Raw genomic sequence first — 21,709 nt, forward strand, 5'->3', positions numbered from 1 at the left:
GAGGTGGAAATCGCCGGCGCCTCCCTCCATTTTGGACGCGCCGCGGCGGTGTCGGCCGGGAGGGCGGCGGTGGGGGGACTCGGGCCCCTGCGTGCGGCCGCGGCGGGGACGGGGACGCGGCGGGATGCGGGATGCGCTGCCGGGGACGGGGGGAACGCGGACGCGGGGATGCGGGGTTCCGGCGGGCGGGACGGGGGCTCGGGGGACACGGGGCCGGGGGACCCCGAGGGGGCGCGGGAGGGGATGCGCTGACGGGCACAGGGCGCGGCTGCCGTCCGCCCTCGCTGTCACCGGGCCCCGGGCCCCCACGCTCTGAAAGCGGATGGTGAAGCGGGCTGCGCGCGCTCGAGCCTGTGTTTTCACCGTTTGAAGGCTTTTAAAAAAGTTCTCGTCGTGACACCGGCCCGCGGCCTCAAGGGGCACTTCTAAGGGCTGAGCGCGGAGGGCCTGGCCCGGGAGGACTGCTCCCGCCGGCGCGGGCGCTCCGGGCGCCCCCCCGCCCCGGCCGCGCGAGGGCCCCCGAGGCCGCGCTCCCCTGCAGCACCTGCCGCGCCAGCCCCGCACCGCGTGCACGCGTGTGCCGGTGCCCGGCCCTCGTGGTCGCAGCCGTGGCGGGAGGCCGGGCGCTGCGGGGCCCGAGCGGGGCCCGGTGTGGACGGAGCACCGGCAGCTCGAGCTGGCGTCCGAGAGCTGTCTGCGGAGGAGGGCCAAGACGAGCCGCAGGGCAGTGGACCTTACCCTGGCGCCTTGAGATCCCTCAGGGCGGTCGCGCGGTCTGCCCGGGCCGGCCTGGCCGCTGGTGTTCCCTCGGCATCCTGCAGCCGGGGCGGGGCGAGGGCACGGCCGGGCGTTTGCAGAGCTGGCCTTGGGCCCTGGGCCCAGGTGTGCAGGGGCGCGGTCCGGCTTCCTTTGAGCTTCCCTTTCTCAGCCGTGTTTGGACCGGTTTGGAAAAATGAGGGCAAGATGACCAAAGGCCCTTGTAACGCTGTGCTCTCTGGTGGGCAGCCTTCTGTGGTGCTGATAACATAGCGGAGCCCAGACGTGTGAGCATCCCAGCGCTGCCAAGCAAGTTAGCAGTGGCTTCAGAGGAAGAGCCGGGGCGCTGGTACTCAGGCAACAGGCTTTTCCTTTCTGCCCTCCGGGAGGCCTTCCCCTGTGGGGCAGGACGTCGTCAGGTGGGTGCCTGGCCCATTCGCTCCCGCGGGGGATTCTGGTGGAAGGTGGCCGCCGTCACAAGTGTGGGAGGAGCTTGGCCAGAGTGGAGGTGCGCTTAATGCTGTGGTTTCATCTTCTGGAACATTTGTGGATACCACAGCAGTCTCCTAAGGAGAGGCCGGCTTGGGTTTTCTTCCTCAGCCGCCATGGGAAGCATCGCTGTGAAGTCCCCATGCTTAGTTGTCACTTAAAAAAAATTAAGCTTAGCTTTATCTGGTATGTCATTTGCAAATATCTCCTCCCATTCTGTCGGTTGTCTTTTGGTTTTGTTGGCTGTTTCTTTTGCTGTCAAAAAAAGACTTCTTGATGAGGTCCCAATAGTTCATTTTTGCCCCTGCTTCCCTTGCCTTTGGCGATGTTTCTAGGAAGAAGTTGCTGCGGCTGAGGTCGAAGAGGTTGCTGCCTGTGTTCTCTAGGATTTTGATGGATTTCTGTCTCACACTGAGGTCTTTCATCCATTTTGAGTTTGTTTTTGTGTGTGGTGTAAGGAAATTGTCCAGTTGCATTCTTCTGCATGTGGCTGTCCAAAAAAAAAAATTAAGCTTAGCGACCTAACAGATATCTACCACGTATTTTAATTTATGTAACCCAAAATATTTAATTGGGTAACAAAGATGGCAGTAAGTCAGTGTTCAGCAAGGTGCAGTATCTGCTCCAAGGGCTTTTTAAAAAATCATTTTTTCCAGTCTTTGAAGAGTTGTTGTTTGAAACTTGATGGCATCTTCGTGTAGCAAGATACAATGGTCTTCTTTCAAACCTGGTTGACCAGCCTCAGAGCATCAGTACCGGTAACGGTGGTGTGATTTTAGGGGGTCCCAGGAGGAGGGGGGGCACGAGAGAAGAGAGAAGGGTGGCACATTTCCTTCCTCTTTCTCAGTATTTGGAGGCTCTCGGACCTGAATGTTGAAACAGGCAAGGTTTGCTGTTGTCACCTTCCTTTTTGTCCCCCTCCTTCATGGCTCAAGGCGTCCACTGCCCCCTGCTTGCCAAGTGCCCCTCAGGTGCCGCCTCAGCCAGGTGTGACTTCACCCCGAAGCTTCCGGCTCCTCTCCCCCTTGTCCGAGCCCACACCCCTTCATTAGCCCGCGATGCTATCTCAGGTGGGTGCTCTGCTCATGTGTGACGGGCTGGCACCCTCTAATCACTGGATAAGTGGCTGGGTTTGCTTTCATCTCCCAGCCCAGCTCCTATCTTTCTAAACAAGTGAAGTTTGTGAAGTATTTTCTCAGGCAATTAACAGTGAAGAAATGTGCTTATGAAAGGTCTCCCCCCGGAGGGGTGGGGTAATGGCGCTTTGTCCTTTCCTAACTCCAGAGAGCTGCTGGGGTGCGCACATGGCGTTGTCCAATTGGGTCTTGGCAGCAGCGGGGTGAGGAGGTGTGCTTACGGGCCCGGACCATCTAGCAGGTGGCCAGAGCAAGGTGATTTGGGGAGCATTTCTCTTCTTAGACGAGGCCCCCAGCTTGTTCAGTGGCTGGTGCAGAAGGCGGGAGGCGCTCGGCTTTGTCACGTGGCAGTGGGACTCTGCCACTTGGTGGACGCAGAAAGCTTGCTGCCCAAGAGCTGGAAGCACCCAGTACCAGTTGATAATTGAAGAAGGGGGGCCAGCAGGCCTCCCGTAAGTGGTCATTCCTGCGGGCTGCGTGTGGTTTCTTGGAGTGCTGTTGAAACGTGGCTCTGGGGCCATGTGGGAAAGAACGTTGTAACTGAGGGTGGATGCCTGCTGCGGACCTGAGAGGGCCGCTAGGACGAAGGCCCGTGTGTGGTTGGCAGACTTGCCTGGTGTGCATTTGGGATTTTAGCTTTAAGACTTGAAAACTTTATGAAAGCACCCCAAATTTGCTATTTGTATGGGTTTGGAATTATTTTTCTCCTTGTTGGTGGGTTATAGTAATGTTAATTATACATCCTTGGTTTTCCCAGATGGCTGGTTTCTTCTTCTTTAAATACATTTTTAAAGCCTTTGTAAGACTATATGCAAATTTATTTATCTATCTATCTATTTAAAGTAAGCTCTACACCCAGTGTGGGGCTTGAATTCCTTGACCCAGAGATGAAGAGTCACATGCTGTACCAGCCGAGCCAGCCAGGTGCCCCGTATGCAGATTTATAAATCAGGAAATGGGTCCTTTGTGACTGCCTTGTTGAATAGCAAGAAATCTGGTCACTCGGGTGATAGCATTCTGCAGAATGCAAACCACTTGGTGCCTTTCTGTCCTGCTGCATCTTCGTGTCACCGGCAGGTACCACAGTGGCGAGATCATCCTGGGTAAAGTGACTGCAGATGAGATACGCCCTAGCACAAAGAACAGCCTCTGTGCATCCCTACTCTGCCATTTCCTGCTATTTTTATGTCCTTGGAAAAACCGGTTAACATCTTTATACTTTGTTCTCACTTTTGGACCAAGGGGTCGGATATTCCCCCTCCCCCCATCCCCCCAAAGGCCTTTCTGGTCCTAAAATCTCTGCCAGTTAAACACTTTGGAAAGTTGTATTTTAGTGTGCAGTCTCTGAAAAAAGACACATGCAGTGACTCCTTGTTTTTTTCTTTTAAACTATTTAGGCTGATTTTTCAAAATGCCGAGTAGGAAATTCGCCGACGGCGAGGTGGTAAGAGGTCGGTGGCCTGGAAGTTCGCTTTACTATGAAGTCGAAATTCTGAGTCATGATAGCCACTCCCAGCTCTACACCGTCAAGTACAAAGACGGCACCGAACTTGAACTGAAGGAGAATGATATCAAGGTAAGTGCTCCTTTGCTTTGCCAGAGTCTGTTTATAGGCAGGGAAATAGCTAGTGGTGTGTTTCTAGGTGTAGAGCGGTCAGTTCTGGCTCTGTGTGGAGTGGTGGGGCTGCGCTTCGGCTTCGGGTTGGGGAGGCACGAGTACAGCGTGGTGTCCTGGTCCCCGAGGCTCCTAGTTCTGGGAGAAGACCTCCTTCTGTGATCATGTCCCTGATGTCATGCCTTCGGTGAGGGAAGTTTGGCGGGTGGTGCTGGGTCTCAGGGAGGGCTTGCAGAGGACACGTGGGTGGGTGCTGAGGCCAAATGGGGAAAACCCGGGGGATGGAGGTTCATGGCTCTGGCCAGAGGCTTTGTGGGGGGGTGGTGGACAGGGATGGCCAAGTGCGCGGTGGGCAAGGGCCAGCCGAGGGTTAACAGGAGCAGAACCAGAGAGGTTTGGGCTTCATCCTGACCACCGAGGATTTCATCAGGAGGGTGACATTAATTAGAGGTAGGTCTGGCCCAGGGTTTCTCAGCCTCTCTGGTGGGGGCCTGGGCTTTAAATGATCTGGTCCATGGTGTAGAGTGCTTACATAAAATACCATAAATGACTTACTAGACGCTTGGAAGAAAGATGCGTGCAGTAAAAGCCCTAACTTTGTAGTGTTAGATTCAACAGGCATAAAATCACTATGTTGAAATGCTGTGAGGATTTCTACACCTCTAGTCTCAATTTCATTTTTTGTTGTAGATCAGTAAGAAACAGTTCTTGAACCCATAGCCTCTGAACCACAGTTTGAGTACTCTCGCCTGAGGTTGGCAAAGCTTTTGAACAAAGGGGCAGATAGTGAATATTGTAGGTGTTACGGGCCATACAGTTTCTGCAGTGCGAGGGCAGGTCGAGGCGGTCTGGAAGTGAGTGGACATGGCTGTGTTCCAATAAAACTTTATTTATGGACGCTGAAATGAGAATTTCAAGTAATTCTCATGTGTCACAAAGTTTCATGTTTCTTTTGTCGTTTGCAATCATTTACAAAATGTAAAGCCATTCTTAGCTCCTGGGCCACACAAAATCAGGTGGAGAGAAGAGGGCAGAGCGAGATGTTGCTCATAAGTAACCCAGCCTTGCCCCCCGCTTTCCAGATCCGCCGGGCGTGTTGTTGAGAGCGCACCTGCGGGACTCGGTTTCTTGTTACTGTATGTGGTTCGCTTGTCCCCTCATCTTGGTTTGACTCGGTGTCTGGTAGCTGCTCTTGGAGGTGCTGTTGGCAAAGTGCACGGCTAGTTGGCTCGGACACACCCACTCCGGGGCAGTACCTTCTGAGAAGAGTCAGGAGTGGAAAGGCTGCACGTGTCCCGTGGGAGGTGGGCCACTGTGGCAGCATCTGCTTGGCCTGGTCCAGCGGGCCCTCGGCTGCCCTGATGCCTGGGGTGGTCGCAGAGTCGATGGTACCGGGCACGCCTTGGCGCCCTCTTCTCGTTCAGGTCTGTCTTGTGCTAAAGCTCTGTGCCTTCTTGTCCCTCTCTAGCCTTTAACTTCCTTTAGACAAAGGAAAAGTGGCTCAACTTCCAGTTCTCCCTCCAGACGCCGAGGGAGTAGGTCAAGGTCGCGCTCCCGATCCCCCGGTCGACCACCTAGAAGTTCCCGCCGATCCGCCTCTGCTTCGCACCAGGCCGACATTAAGGAAATGAGGAAGGAAGTATTGGAAGTGAAATTGACCCCGCTGGTGTTGGTGCGTGTGTCGGGGCTCGCGGGAGGCCTTTACCCTTGTCCTGGGTTCGGTCGCAAACCATCTTCCTCTTCGTGTGCGTGTTTACTCAGACCGTAGTGAGTCATAGTAAAGGGTCAGGGAAGCATCGCATCGGAGGTGCTGACTTTGGAAGGTTACGTAAACCAGTGGAAGAATAGGAAGTATAATATTTTTAAATGCCAATGAAAAAGAATGCCAAGTTACAAGAGTGCTATTTAATATCATGGCTTTAAAAAAGGCAGTGTTTAAATTGTACATAGATGTAGATTGTAGGTTGAACTGAAAAAGTTTTATAGTTTATAGAAGTTCACATATAAAATAAGGAAACATAACTGTGTGTTACAAAAGCATACGCTTGGTTTCTTGGCATCATTATACTCGATCACTTGCCCTTTTCCAAGATGATAACTTTAATGGAATTACTTTCTCAGTTGAAGTTTGGAAAGGTCAGTGGACAGAACCTGTAGGCCCGTGCACAAGGATATCTTAGATGGTAGGCCAAATGGAAATGAGTTTGAAGAAAAAGAATTGAATGCAGGTTATCTTTTATTCTGTTCACTTATATTATCTCTTTTCTGGATAAATGCACACAGATTTTTAATAATCCTAAAAAACCGGATTTAGGTACACACTGTTTTATAGTCAGATTTTTAAATTTTAAAATATTAGGAATAAACTGTGTTATGTTTTTGTACATCGTTGGCTGTATGGAACTGTCCGGCTGGTAAGTCGTACAAATGCGACGTGGTTGCTCACATCAGCTCTCTTATTAATGACAGGCTTAGCTTTTTCTCTGTCTAGTGAACAAATATTCTTATACAACATCTGATACTTCCTGAAGATCAGTGCTTGGTTGGAAGTGGAACGGCCAGCTCAGATGGTAGAGCAGACTCGAGGCTGGAGCGCACGTGGCCAGACTGCCTCGAGAAGGTTTCTGCCAATATCTGTAGGGTGTGAATGCCCATTTGCTCATTCTGAGAATTATAATGATAATTTTTTTGGTCGATTTGATTGCCGAAGACCGTCAGCTCACCGCTTTCCCTTGCCTTTGGTGATTACTGGTGAGCTTGAACATTCCGTCTGTTAGCGGCTCTGAGGGCCAGTCAGCGGACTCAGCTTAAGGAACAGATGCTTCATGCTTTCTGTCACTTTTTCATTTTTAGCATCTAGTGCCCGTTCTGTGTTTACAGTGTGACCTTCTTACAGTCCCGGTGACCCAAGAGCCACAGACTGGCTGTGTTCCTCCAGCAGAGCCCTGGGCCACCGTGTGCGCACCCTGGAATTGAGGATGGCGTGTTGCATGGGCAGGGCCCCACTGTGCTGCATGTAGCTTGGCGGTCACGTGGCTGCCCCATCGTGACCTTTTGCAGTAACTCGCCTCCCTGTGTGCGCATCTGTCACTTTGCCCTCAGCACGGTTTGGGGCTGGCCGACCAGCCCGTGGTACAGGGTCACAGGGTGGCTACAGATTATATGGTGGACATTGGAAGTACGGAGAGCGTGGTATTTTTTTTTTTTTTAAAGATTTTATTTATTTATTTGACAGAGAGACACAGCGAGAGAGGGAACACAAGCAGGGGGAGCGGGAGAGAGAGAAGCAGGCTTCCCGCTGAGCAGGGAGCCCGATGCGGGGCTCGATCCCAGGACCCTGGGATCATGACCTGAGCCGAAGGCAGACGCTTAACAACTGAGCCCCCCAGGTGCCCCGAGAGCGTGGTTTTTCCGTAGCTCCATGTGCTGCTGAGTGGCTCGCTGGTGCCTTGGCCGACTTAAGTGTATGTTGACTGTTCGCACCGCTCAGTTTGACTGCTCTGAGCTAGAACTTGACACTGTCTCACTGTGGCCCTTTGCCGGTGGGCCTCCCCAGGACGTTTTTAACTTGCTTTCCTTCTCTTGGTTTATTAGTGTTCTCATTTGTCAGTGATGCAGAAAGGAGCAAAGTGACAGATTTCAGCCATGCATTGCCTGAAAAATCTTTCGCAAGCTCACATACTTCCCCGGTTCAGTCCGATGAGAAGTTTCCTCCACTGTCTGGAGAGTGTGAGGAGAGGGACACAGGCAGAGGGGGCTCAGGGCTCCGTAGAAACCAGGCAGCAAGGTCACTGGCGGCACTCCCTAAGTACCCACCATGTCTTAATTTCCCCTTGGTGGCTAGTTTGGGGCAGTGAATGTCTCCCCTCCCCCCCCTTTTTAACCACTCAGTGAACTAATTGACCAATTTTTACTTTCTCTAACTCATAGCAAATATTAGAGTATCTGCCATTGAACCGTGACACGGTAGCACTCAGTCTAATTATGTTTAAAGGATGAAAGATCTCGTGTAGAGATCTATACTGCAAAGTCCACTCTTTCCAAGACTGGGAGATTCTAATCTTTTATTCCTTTCCTTTCTAACAAAAGTATGCTGAAATCCCTTAGAATTGAAGCTGTGAGAATCTTTGGTTTGTTTTATTGCTTGATCTCATAATAGCAAATTTCTGCCAGCATGGTCTTTTTAATAAGGTATGATTCTTAAGTTTACAATGGTTTGATTTCTTCACCTTAGAAGCCATTTGGGAACAGCATCAGCAGGTACAACGGGGAGCCTGAGCGCACAGAGAGGGATGGCCTGCCTCACAGAAACACTGAGGTACGGGGTGTCCTTCTCGTCTCCGGCACTTGTCCTCTTTGTAAATGTGACTTTCCCTCAAGAGTCACACTGAACACCATAGTGTTCTCTTACGATCTCTTCTAAGATTGTGTCCTTAAATTAAGAGTGAATATAATTTAAACAAATTTATTCTTGTTGGTAAACGGCTATATTAAGATGCTGAATCAGTTAATGTGGTAGCACCAATGATAATTACTGGCCGTAAACATTTCTATTTTCTATTTTTTAATTAGGAAAAATTCCATCTGTCAGAAGAAAGTAGTTACATATCTACACAGTATAGCCTTCGGCCAAGAAGAGAGGAGATCAAATTAAAAGACATAGATTCTAAGGAAGAAAACATTGTTGCAACAAAAGGGTCTACATTATTGAAAACCTCTGAAGGGCCAGCCACGCAGACCGAGGGTCTGGAGTTTGGCGGAGTCCCTGGTAGGCAGCAGCGCCGGGCTTAGCGTGGGGAGGGCGGTGGCGGTGAGCATGCGGTGGAGCGGTGCCGGGAAGGAAAGGCTTTCCTCTGAAGGAGTGTGAAGCAGGCCGGGCCTGAGCCGGGCGGGAGCCTGGGGAGGAGCCTTCCAGGCAGAAAGTCCTGCCGTGGGAGCAGTTTTGAGGATCGTCCTAGAGTGGAGAGGGTGCCCGTGTGGCTATACTTAAAACTTCCAGCAATCTGTTAGTAGGTTTCGAACAAAGAAGTGCAGAAGGTAAAGGGAAGGTTGGTGTGGGAGGTGTATGCGGAGGACAGTGACAATTAGGGACGGGAGAATGGACTAATGAGGCCCGAGGGGGCGGAGCCCGAGCGCAGCCGTGCCGTGGGCAGAGGCCATGTCCACGGAATGGGGTCAGGGCGTCTGCCAGACCTGCCTGACGGGTTGGCTGTGAGCATCCGAGATCTGAAGTGTTCAAAGGCTTAGTGTTCTGAAGTGGGTAGTAATTTGAAAGTGATGAAATTTCATGAGAGCCTGGTCTGTGAGGCGGAGTTCAGCTGTCCGGTGCTGGACCTCAGCTGATTTGCTGTCTCCGGGCCCACAGGCGCTCCCCCACTGGCCAGACGGGTAGAGATGAGGAGCTGATGGTACCCTAGCAGTCGGTCAGATGGTTAGCCAACCTTCGGCTCTGCCTTGAAAAAGTGAAACCACTAGATAAACTGGACTGAAATTCGAGGCTTGAATGGTCACTGATTGTTTGCAGGTGTGTTTCTCATCATGCTTGGCCTGCCCGCCTTCCTCTTCCTGTTGCTGTTGATGTGCAAACAGAAAGAGCCCAGTCTTCTGAATTTCCCGCCTCCTTTGCCAGCTTTGTCTGATTTGTGGGAAACCAGAGTGTTTGGGGTCTACCTCCTCTGGTTTTTGCTTCAGGCTCTGTTCTACTTACTGCCAGTCGGGAAGGTAAGTTTCCGTTGTGAGGGCACAATGTCTTGCCCACCCCCCCATCAGGCATTTTTAGGGTAAAGCTCTATAGTAAAAACACACATTCAGATTAACTTAGATAAGCCTACTTCAAACTAGATGACTTTCAATAAGAAATGCAGTTTCTATGGTGAAAGATTTTACAGATATACATGTACATGTCTGTTTTCACTCATTTACAGACTACGGCCCAGCACAGTAGTTGTTAGATAAGGATCCTACGGCGGTCATTTGAAATTAGCATGCGGGATTCTGCTAAGGCTGTGAGCTCCACCAGGCCTCACCTTTCTCCTGGGTCCCCTTTCGCAGCCAGTGAAAGGGAAGAGGAGTCTGGCCCAAGACAGATGACACTGTGTTAGTGCTTCCTATTTCCTACAATTGCAGCATTTCTGAATAGTCATTTTGGGGGGTAGGATGTGGCTGCCATTGGGCAGGTGAATTTTTTCACTCATCCCAACGGAGCCGTGTGTTTGTTGAGTGTGTGTGTGTTGGGGGGGGTGGACTGCAGATGAACAGACGAGTGCCCCCGAACCGGAAGTGCTCACTGCCTCCTGGAGACGGAGAATCCGCGAACGGCCGAGTGAGCGTGCGCGTGTGTGTGCACGTGTGTATGCGTGTGTAACGAGAAGAGCACGGGAGTGTGTGGGACGAGCCCGCACGCGGCAGGTGGGCCAGGGTAGCCGGGCTCAATGTGGGGCCAACGGGCTTGTGCCCTGTCCCTGCAGACGTGGGAGCCGGAGGCGGACAGGGTGGTGGCAGTTTCCAGGCAGGGGCGGTCGGGCAGCCTCGGCCGAGCAGTTTCTCCGCAGGGTCTGTGTGCGCCAGCCCGTCCGCATTCACAGCCTGTCACTGCCTGGGCTACAGAATGATGTCGAAATTTAAGATGTAGAGGTTGCTAGAGTGTTGGGCTTTTTAAAGTTTTAAACTAAAAAAACCCTTTTTTTTTTCTGTTAAGGTTGTGGAAGGCATGCCTCTTACTGATGGAAGAAGACTCAAGTATAGATTGAACGGTGATTTTTTCTTTTTCCTTAAGCTTGAGTCTGATGATCGCCCGGAGCCGGTGAGCGCTGTGCTCTTGCGCGTGTCCGAGCCACTGGCCGCCGGCGGGACTAGTGCGTGTTCTTGCCCATGGGCTCCACGGCTAATTGATCGGACCTGTCTGTGTGTTTAACACTGGGGCCTGGGGGCACGGCCAGGCCCGGAAGTCCCATGCTGCCCCGGGAGCCACGGCCACTGGCCTCTGGGTGTCTCTGGGCTGTACGTGCGGCCACCTGCTGGGACACTGTCCCCCCGAGTGTCCAGTGGCACCCCTGTTAGCGCTCTGCTCAGGGAAGCCCTCGGGTCACTTTCTCTCCTTTTTTATATTTTATCTTTTAATTATTATTTTTAAAAGATTTTATTTATTAATTTGAAAGAGTGAGAGCAAGTGAGAGCGTGAGTTGTGGGGGGGAGCAGAGGGAGAGGGAGAAGACGGCTCCCCACTGAGCAGGGAGCCTGATGAGGTGGGGACTCGATCCTGGGACCCTGGGATCATGACCTGAGCCAAAGGCAGACGCCTCACCGACTGAGCCACCCAGGCGCCCCTTTAGTTCTTATTTTTATCTTAATTCCAGTATAGTGAATATAGCGTCATGTGAGTTTCAGGTGAACAATATAGTGATCCCACACTTCGCCCATCACCTGGTGCTCATCCCTTCTGTCCTTTCTCCTGTTTTCCTCTGTAGCGGCTGTGACAACCAGGGGCCGGGGGACTTGGTTGTGTTCCCCTGGGACCCTTGGTGCCGGGAGGGGGACTGGCCTGCAGGAGGTGCTCTCACTCTGAGCAGCGGGCTGGGAGGTGGGAGGGCCCCCACGGTGGGAGGGCGCGCTGCGTCAGAGGATGTGTGCGAAGACCCAGATTCAGTGCAGCAGACCCGCTCTCGGGAGCTACGTGCACCGTGTGGTTGTCCCTCAGCAACGAGAGTGAGTAGACGCCCTGGGGATTGCATTAGAAGTTTTCATTCTTGGCCGTTTGAATCCTATCCCTTGTTACCTTTCTCACCTTGGGTACGTCTTCCTGTGACTTGTCAGTGCCTGCTCTGTCTGGAATCGTTCTGCTGGGTTCTAGAAGGGCAGGCAGAGATACTCGAGGTGCGTCCCGTGCCAGGCACGTAGAGCGTGGAGCCGTGCTCGGTGCTGGAACCGCGTGTGATGCGCCACTGCTGCGCAGTCGACGGCTTCCACCACGCCTGTTGCTGCTAGAACCCGGCTTAGGTTCTGCAGCCCCCGTGAGCCTCGCCCCTCAGCGAGGCCCAGGCTGGGGAGAGGTGGGCGGGGGCATTATTGCTGCCTTCGGGCCTGTTGACCCTTGTGTTTGTGGGGCTCCCTGGGCACTCATTTCCTTCTTCTCGAGGCAGTCATGTTTTCACTCCCCTCGGACCGCATGCAGCGCCTGGGTGGCGGCCGGACTAGCTGCTCCACCCTTCTCCGACTTCCACATCCGGTGGCTCCAGTTCCAGCATTAGATTTCTTGGCGTGAGATTTCAGCCCCATAAAGCCAAGGAGAGCCCCAGGACACTCCGAATGATGATTTGTAGTGCACACGGGCTACAGGGCAGGAAGCTGCTTTATCTGCTACCCTTTGCCTTTAATATTCATCAATTTTATGAGAGTTAAATGACTGTTTAGAAAGTTAAAGTTGGGGCGCCTGGGTGGCTCAGTCGGTTAAGCGGCTGCCTTTGGCTCAGGTCATGATCCTGGGGTCCTGGGATCGAGCCCCACATCCGGCTCCCTGCTCAGTGGAGAGCCTGCTTCTCCCTCTCCCTCTGCCTGCCACTCTGCCTACTTGTGCTCTCTCTCTGTCTGTCAAATAAATAAATAAAATCTTTTTTTAAAAAAAAAGTTAAAGTTAAAATACCTAAAAGTCTTTGGACTAAACCTGGTATATGGAGGATGTGGATTTAAATAATAAACTGCAGGTGACCATTTTGCTTTACAAGACCCGTGATTATAGAATTCGTAGGTAAATAACAGCTACCTCTATTCTGTGTTTGGTGGTTTGTCCAAGTGTAACCTGCTGACCAAATCAGAACAGTGCTCTCGTAGGCACTCAGCTCCTGGAAGCAAAAGCTGTTTCTTTAGCTCAGAGACAAGGCAGGCAGTCCTCAGAGCCTGCCGCTCGGGTAGTGAGCCGAGCAGGGCCGGCTGGGCAGGGTTCCCTGGGGGCCTCTCCTCTTCTCTGAGGGCAGGGTCCTGAGATCTGTATTCTGAGGGAAGAATATAACTGGGATCTTCTGAAACCATTATCAATCAGGTATTTTCAAGTAAAAACACAGTTTTTTTAAGATTTATTTTTAAAAGATTTATTTATTTTAGAAAGAGAGTTGGGGGGAGGAGCAGAGGGAGAGCGAGAGTCTTGAGCAGACTCCCTGCCGAGCAGGGAGCCCGATGCGGGGCTCGATCCCAGGACCCTGGGATCATGACCTGAGCCGAAGGCAGACGCTTAACCGACTGAGCCACTCAGGCGCCCCCCTTCTCACCTTTTTAATAGTGAATTTCTGTGCACATTCAGCTTTCTCTTAATTAGAAGTGCATAAGGACTGTTCGTAGTGCACAAGAATAGCTTAAGTATGTTAGAATATGGGAAAAGTTGAGCCGAGTGCCACGTTCTGTACGGAAGGTTACCTGCCGTGCGCACCGAGCTCGAGTCCCGATGCTAGTGAGCCTGGCGAGAGGATGCTGCGCGTTGCGTCATGATGTACATCTCGGGATGGCTGCGTTAAGGTTTCTGTGTTGCCCTGTTTTTAGGGTTCTACGCTCTCCTGCTGACGGCTGCGGCCATTGGGGCAGCCGTGTTCTGGGGCCTGCCACTGCTCTTCGTGTACCAGCACTTCCTGCAGCTGGTGCTGGCCGCCTTCGCCTTTACCGTGGCCCTCAGCACCTACCTGGCTGTGCGCGCTGCGGGGGCGCCCCCGGCCGCCCTGGCCCCCGCCAGCTCTGGTGAGCAATGCCCCCCCCGCCGCTGCCGCTCTGGGCCCCTGGGGAAAGGAAGGAAGAACAGCGTGGAGAAAACATGTAAAGGAAAATACATTTAAAGGGAAAACATATGTTCAATATTTCCCTCCTCCTTTCCTAGTCGATTCTCTTCCTTTTTCAGTCACGGGATGACAAGTAAGACCTTTTGTTGTCATGACTTAACGTATAGTCATCAACGTTTTAGTAACATCAGCATCACAAATTTAGGATGATTTTCTCCTTTGGTTTGAAATAGTAAAATCCTTAAAAAGACCAAGCCAAGTTACGGAGATCACTAAAAAAGCTCCGGTTCCCTTAAAATCATGGGCTCTGGCCCTCGAGGCCTCACTGCTTCCAGACGGCTCCTCATGGCCCATCCTCCTTGGCGCACCCGCCCGCACTGCCCCCTGCCGCACCTGGATGGGCTGGCCTGGGACCCCGGACGGCAGACAGCAGTGCTCTTTGTAAGCCTCCCAATTGCCGTACTGTTTGCGTAAGAACTTTCTCTTTCCAGGAAATGCCATCTATGATTTCTTCATTGGCCGCGAACTTAATCCCCGGATTGGTACTTTTGATCTCAAATACTTTTGTGAATTGCGCCCCGGATTGATCGGATGGGTATGTCGTCTTTCTTTAAATTTCAATTCTGGTGTACACAGTAGTCTTGCATTTAGAAAAAACTCTAGATCATTTCAAGGAAACTGTGGGTTTTAGGAAGAGTTTTATCTGTTTTTAGGAATAAGTATAACTTTCCACGAATCTGTATTTGAAGTATTTTGTTCCTGCAGATAGACTCCTCGGGGTTAAGATGCCCTTGTTATAGGCATGAAACATTAAGGGTTTGTTTTATTCTGATTATAGCAGGAACGCGATAGTGTAGGTAAATTCACATAAGAAAAAATGTATTCTTGTCATCTTTAAAAAGAAAACAAAACGAATTTTGACCTAATTTTAGACCTGTGGGGGCGTTGCAAAAACAGAGTCAGGATTCCCTTCGGCACCTTGCTTGTCCCCCGCATGAACATGGCACACAACCATGGAACCTTGGGGCCAGCAGATTACCCTTGTTACAGGATTATCAGCTAACTCCACAGACCTGTTGAGTTTCCCCTCTTTTTTCCACTGTTGGCCTTTTTTTGTCCTGGGACCCTTGCTGGACAGCCCTCCAGGGCACGTGGTTGTGACTCCGCTTTGTCTCCTGGAGTCTTTCCCTGGCTCGTGTGACCTGGCCACTTGCAGCGTGCTGGTCACATACCGTGTAGGGGGCCCGATGTCTTGTCATGATTGGTGTGAGTGATGCATTTTTGACAAGTGTCCCACGGAGGTGACCGCGTGTCCTTCCCGGGGCGTCACACCTGGGTTCATGGTGTTGGCGTCTCGGCCCTGCAGGTCGCTGCATGGTCAGGTGGACGCTGTGGCTTTCTTGGCTGTGAGGTGACCGTCTCCCCCCGTGGTGGCGAAGGGTCTGGGGAATGAGATGGTACTCACCCCTTTTCTTTTAGGTGGTTGTGAACTTGGTGATGCTTTTGGCTGAGATGAAGCTACAGGATCGAGCTGCTCCATCCTTGGCGATGATTTTGGTTAACAGTTTCCAGCTCTTGTATGTGGTGGACGCTCTCTGGAACGAGGTAATTCATTCTAGGAGCAGAGGCCTTGGGAGTCGGGACTTGGAGTGCGGGTGAGTGGCCTGCCTGACTGCTCGGAGCCTCGGCCTCCTGCACAGGGTTGGGGGGTGCACCCCTCCCAGGCTGGTGAGGCCTGGAGTGTGTGCGCGTCCCCGCGGCCCCTGGAGCGGACATGGTGAGCGCTAACGCATGGCAAGTGTCTGGGAATTTGCTGGTGCTTCTCTGTGTGTGTCAAGTGCTCCTTGGTGCGAAGTATTTAAGATCTGTGGGTGTGATCGATTCATAAATAAATCTCAGTTTCCTAATTACTGTATCAAATGAAAGATGGATAGATCATCATTGAATTAGGATAGTGCTTTCTGGATTATCAAGAGACGGCTAGTTTTACATACTGGGGGCGGGGGGGTGTTTATTGTTGGTGTTTGAAAATACACAGATAGCTCTGGCCGGATGGATAGGAAGTCAGAAGTCCCGGTAATGGAGGAAACCGGCTTAAGTCAGGCCAGGTTCCTAACCCGAGGCTTTCCTCACGCTGAGAAGCCGTCAGTGTTTTCTGCTCCTTGAAGACTCTTTATCTCAACTGAGGAGATTCCCCTTGAAAATAATGTATTCCTCAGGCCTTTTTACACCCAGGTTACCAGTTTCCTGGCATCTTTGTAATCTGTGCCTCCAGATTTCACAGTGAGTTTTCTCTCGGTTTTAAAAACAATTGGCAGCCGATGTGATCCTGTCGCAGGGCCAGTTCGCGCGCCAGTCTGTTGGCGTCTGGAGTCGGAGGTGGCTCCCGCGGGCCGTGGGGTCGGTGGCTAGGCCGGCTGCCGAGAGCACCATCAGAGCGACTCGGAAGGCCCGGTGCTTGTCTTCCAGTGATCTGCCTTGTCTTTGGGAGCGCTAGGGCCTCTGGAGGCCAAGGAGCCTCAGCTACAAGCTCATGGCTCTTCATTGAGCTCCCGCGGCCCCGACGGTCCGCGTCTCTGCCCGCGGCGATGTGCTTTTGGAAGAAAACCACGATCCCAGAAGAGTGCTTGGTCGTGCGGGCGTGTCCTCCTGCTGTCGGGTGATGAGTGGCCCCTTGGAGGCCGGCGGACGGTCGCCTAAGGCAGACGAGGCTTCCCTGTTGCTTCATCATCTCAGAGGCTTTTTTCACTTCCTTTCTGGTAGCTTGTCAGTGATTAGTAGTTCTAGTTTCTCCCCCTCCCAGCTTTCTGACTCGTGGTGGCGGTCCCTGTTGACGTGGCTGGAGATCACAGGTTCTGCATGTGTGGCCACGTCTGCTGTCGAGTGCGGGGAAGGGGCGCGGGGGGCGCAGTCGGGCGGGGGCCGTCCCCGTGTGTCATCGGCCCCGCAGCCTTCGGGGCAGGGCCTTCAGCCTCTGGCTGCTGCCTGGTGCCAGGTGGAGGCTGAGCCACCGCCTCAGTAGGTCGGGGGACCCGAAGGAACCGAGAAGAGTGATGAAACACAAGGGAGCGTTCCCTGGCCTCTCTGCGGGGCTGCCCTGGGGGCCCCCTCGCTGCGCCCGCTCCCAGCGGTGCTCGTCCCCCCCATCCCTGCGGTCGGCAGCACGCTCAGGAATCACCTGGCGGGCTGAGAGCCTGTGCGCCCAGCAGTGGGCGCTCTGGAGAGCGGCTGACTCCTGTTGTCGTGTGCCGTGGTCTTTCTGGTAGAGAACGGTCTTTGGAGGGACCCCTTTGTTTCTCTGACCTGGGCCAGCAATCCTTCCCCAGAGCACGCACTTGCCATTCTTCCGTAGTCTGGGAACCTCAGGGCCTCCTGAGTTCTGACCCTGGCGGTGGCTCTGCATCCGGAGTCCGGCCTGCATATATCCAGGCCCACAGAGGGTGCGTCTGCTCGTGCGGCCAAGCGGCCCGCGTGGAAGGCAGATGTGAAAAGCCAGATCGTGATCAGAAGGTAGACGGGCACACGGGCAATGGGCGCAAAGGCAGGCTCTCGGGCAAACCCGGAGAACACTTACTGCAGAGCAGGCGAGCGGTGTGCTGGGGGGACGAGGTGACAACACGGGCCCCTGCCTTTCCTCCTGCAGCCTGGTGTGGAGAGTGGTGGGGCCCGTTCGGGCGTTCGCTTTAGCTTGCGAGCAGGTGTGGCTTTGGTCTGGTCAGGGGGCAGGGGGGATCAAGGAAGGTGGCTCGGGGGGTGTGGGGGGTGTTGCCTGGGGAGCCATAGGCTGAGGTCAGAGAAGGGTGCCCCGGGCAGACGCAGGAGGCACGGTGGCCTTTCCGAGATGCGTTATTTCCACATCGCAGAGTGAGCGGGTACGGTGACCAGAGATGGAGGTGGCGGAGTGATCGGGGGGGGGATACATGCGCGGGAACCAGACCGCCCCCCAATAGCTCTGTATGAATTGGACTAGAAACCAGTACTTTATTTGTATACCTGAAACATAGAAGCTTTCATCTCCCGAAGGTCTTTAAAAATGGCTTTTCCGGCTCTTTCCTCGCAGGAAGCATTGTTGACGACCATGGACATCACCCACGATGGGTTTGGATTCATGCTGGCTTTTGGAGACTTAGTGTGGGTTCCCTTTATCTACAGCTTTCAAGCCTTTTATCTCGTCAACCATCCCAATGAAGTGTCCTGGCCCATGGCCTCTCTAATTATTGCTCTGAAACGTGAGTACTGATTTCAGCCTCTGTGTGTTCAGTACCGTGTACCGAGTCACTTGTGCTCCGGCAGCTTCACGTTCTGACGCGCCCTTTTAAATGGCCGTAACTAGCTCAGGTTTGAAGTAGTTTGTGATGGGTGAGAAACAAAAAGATTCTTGCGCTTGCAGAGAGCATGGATGCTTTGTCCTTCAGCGGTTTTTCCTTTGCAGGGCCTGCTTTTTCTGCTGGGCACCCTGGAAAGCAGGAAGGTTGCTCCTGCCGCGCTAGGCCCGCCTGCTCTCAGACACGTGTGAGGCCTGGCGCACTAGCGGGGGACTTACAGCCCGAGGAAGGTCGCGTTGAAGGTGGAGAGAATGTCTCTGGGGAACGTCAGTCAGTGTAGACTCACTGGAGGATAGGGTGTTTGATCTCCGTTGTGAGTGGGTGGGGAAGGGTTGGAGGGGTGGGGAGTGCAGCTTGGTGGGAGCCAAGGAGCATCGTGGGCGGGTGTGGATGAGCGTCAGCGTGGCTCTTCTCCTAGGACACTGTTAAATGCCCGCACCCGAGGTAGGGTAGGAAAATCAGCAGGAGCTTCATATGATACAGTGAGTTTTCCTACGCTAACTAGTATCCATAGCAGAAGAAATTCCAGACATTGGTTAAGATTTAGTTTCATCATTGGTTTGGTTATCCAAGCTTACCATGCCTGGGTGTTGCTCAGGGCGGTGTGCGCCTAGTTTACGGGTGAGTGCCCCGTATCCAGTGCTGTGTGGAGGCTGGACGAGATGGTGGTTAACAGGCAGTGATACGTCAAGGCCAATGAGACATTTGAAGCCTGAAATAAACCAACCAGCTTGTAGGCTCGTGGTGGGACTTGGCGGGTATTTCTGCTCAGGTCATCCTGGTACCAGGTCCAAGCTGCAGTTTGATTTTGAGTCCTGCAGCGTCCGTGTTCCAGCTTGTAGGTGCTACGGCACCAAGAGGACTTGCCCCGTGTTCCTGATTCTGCCGGACACCAGCCTTGATGGAATTACAGCCCGGGCTGTAGCCAGTTGTATTTGTGGATGTGACCGTATTGATTGGTTTTGCATTCCCCTGGTGGATGGTGAACTTTCAGGATCGTTCTCTTGTTTTGACATTCTGAGATTGAGTTAAGAACAGTTCAGAACCTCTCAGAGTATTCCTGTCCTTTGGAAACTTCCTCAGAGCATGAAATCATTTCTAAGTGAGATTACAAATGTTTTTAAATATTTGATTATCTAAATTGTTAACGTGCAAGTTTTAAAAAATTACAGTTTGTGGATACGTAATCTTCCGATGTGCAAATTCTCAGAAAAATGCATTCCGGAAAAATCCCAGTGATCCAAAGCTTGCACGTAAGTATTGGTTTATATTTATGTTATCTCCAGCACAAAGATTTTGTGTGTCTATTTGTGTAGAGATCGTTACAAATGTATTTTTATTTTTATCTAGATTTAAAAACTATCCATACTTCAACTGGAAAAAATCTTCTCGTTTCTGGATGGTGGGGCTTCGTTCGTCACCCCAACTACTTGGGTGATCTCATCATGGCCCTGGCGTGGTCCCTCCCCTGTGGTGAGCACTGTCCAGGGGTGCCGTCGCGGGGTCCTGGGAAGGGGGATGGGCCGGGTGCTCCCCCTGGCTGCAGCAGCTCCCACACCTGCAGCTGCACCTGATCACTTTCTTTCTGAGCTGAGTCTGGGGGAGCGAAGTTAGTGTGGACTCGAGGACTCGGTGTGGGAGGGCATGGCTGTCCCTGTGCCCTGCAGAGCCTGTCCTGCAGATGCCGCCTTCTGCCACGTGGTGGGGGTGGGGGGCTTCCCTGTCACGGGAAAAAGGGAACAATCTCGCGGTTCACTTGGGAGGACTTGGGGGAAAAGCAGGGAAGACAGTGTCAGGACCGTGAAGATACTTCATGCGTCTGCTGCCGCACTCCACAGGTTTTAAGCACATTCTGCCCTATTTCTACGTGATCTACTTCGCCATGCTGCTGGTGCACCGCGAGGCGCGTGACGAGCGCCAGTGCCGGACGAAGTACGGCCGGGCCTGGGAGCAGTACCGCCAACGCGTGCCCTACCGCATCGTCCCCTACGTCTACTAGCCCTTCGCTGGGGCCCGGACGGCGTCTGTCTTCTCCGGTCAGGACTGTGGGGCTGAGTGGCCTCTTCACCTTGCCACGTTTATTGTTATTAAATCACAACAATTAACAGAAGGAAACAGGTAAAGGTGTTAGAATTTGCTTTCTAATGGGAAAGGATCCATTCTTAAAGAATACCATGGGTGTCTGGGTTTTGGTGACTTTTCAAATTGTGATTGTTTTTGTCGGTGGTGTTTCTTACATGAAACCAACTGTGACCTTCGAAGCACATTTATGTTTGGTTATATTCAGAGAAGAGAATTTTCATCCATTTCCTTTGGAATTAAATCATCTACTAGTTAAGTGATTTGAGTGTAGACCCCCGTCCTGCATTAACTGCGTTCTGCGAAGAGTGGGGGAGAGCTCGTTAGCAGCCACGGATGAAGGGGGAGCGTTAGGAGCAGTTCACTTACCCTCAGCTTCTAGAACTGCATTTGAAAATGTAAATACATAGCTTTCATGTAATATATGGGGACTTCAGATTTTTCTGTACAGTATTTTGAATGTGACATAGTCAGGAACTAAGTATGTTTTTAACGAAAACATTTGCAGTATTTTAAATTAAGTTTTATAAAGTAATACATGTCAATTAAAAATTGCAAAACAATTAGAATTCATTTAATGTTGTATAAAGATGCTGTTAAAACATAGGAAGGGTATTTTTCTCAATCCAAAGTTTGTGAATTTGGCTTTGCTACCTCAACCGCAGCCGTTCGTTTGCCTTTATAAACTGTTGCTGATAGAAAAAAATAGAATATATATTTTTGCAGTAACATCACTATTTAAACATTTTTACACAGATTGGTGTTTGAAGACTTGCCATTTCAGGCTGATATTTTTGTATTTTTTTTTTACTTTTTTTTAAATAAAGCCGTGGCTTTGCTACTGCTGAGGTTGCGCCGTTCATACTGTATTTTGTACCTCCCTCCCTCCGAGTCACAGACCACTGCTCCCTGAAGGAGGCGTTCACCTAAAACAAACGTTCCAAAGCACTTCTCCACTGTAGTTTACTGCAGGTGTGTAGGGTGGCTGTGGCTATTAAATTCTAGTTGATGGAGTCTCATTATTAATTGTCCTAGAATGGAACAGTAGCAAATTCACTAAAATTTTGTGTTCAAAGTTAAATTGTTCTATCTTAAATATAGGGGAATCTAATGAATATAGTGTGTATGTTTGGGTTTTGAAGGATGCATTTTACATACGAGACACTTGGGTGCATGCTTGTGCTGTGCGGCCGCAGGCAGTGGAGCCGGCCTCCATCAGTGTGACCCTGAAGTCGGTTTGCTCTTGAAAGCTTGTTTTGGCGCAGTTGTGCATGTTTTCTTCGCACTAACAGAAGCAGGCAGCTTTTTGATTCTGCTTTTCTCCGGTGTCGGAAAGCGTGTCCCCGCGTGCTCTGTGCTCGACTGACCAAGGAAGCTGTGGGGCAGAAAGGAGGACATTTCCTTCTCTCTCCGGGAATGAGAAAAGAGCCTTTGCCAGCAGTGTTGCCGTTTCTGATCTCAGCTATAATTTGTTCATTTTGTTTTTGACACATTTGACAAGTTTTATGATGAAGTTTTAAGTTGGAAATAAAGTTGGAAATAAAAAAGATG

General features: G+C 51.8%; 1 protein-coding gene across 1 annotated transcript; it reads left to right on the forward strand.

The window, feature by feature from the left end:
- The first annotated feature begins 2,169 nt into the window (after positions 1 to 2,169).
- LBR (lamin B receptor) lies at positions 2,170 to 21,697 on the forward strand. The gene is made up of 14 exons (XM_021679460.2): positions 2,170 to 2,315; positions 3,779 to 3,957; positions 5,465 to 5,668; positions 8,231 to 8,314; positions 8,569 to 8,764; positions 9,521 to 9,717; positions 10,694 to 10,748; positions 13,525 to 13,716; positions 14,246 to 14,349; positions 15,234 to 15,359; positions 17,815 to 17,983; positions 19,252 to 19,332; positions 19,430 to 19,552; positions 19,918 to 21,697. The coding sequence occupies exons 2-14, from the start codon at positions 3,793 to 3,795 to the stop codon at positions 20,076 to 20,078; spliced, it is 1,857 nt and encodes a 618-aa protein (XP_021535135.1). The 5' UTR covers positions 2,170 to 2,315; positions 3,779 to 3,792; the 3' UTR covers positions 20,079 to 21,697.
- The last annotated feature ends 12 nt before the right edge of the window (positions 21,698 to 21,709 follow it).

The sequence above is a fragment of the Neomonachus schauinslandi genome, chromosome 6, assembly GCF_002201575.2.
Source record: "Neomonachus schauinslandi chromosome 6, ASM220157v2, whole genome shotgun sequence".
In the NCBI taxonomy this organism is placed as follows: Eukaryota; Metazoa; Chordata; class Mammalia; order Carnivora; family Phocidae; genus Neomonachus; species Neomonachus schauinslandi.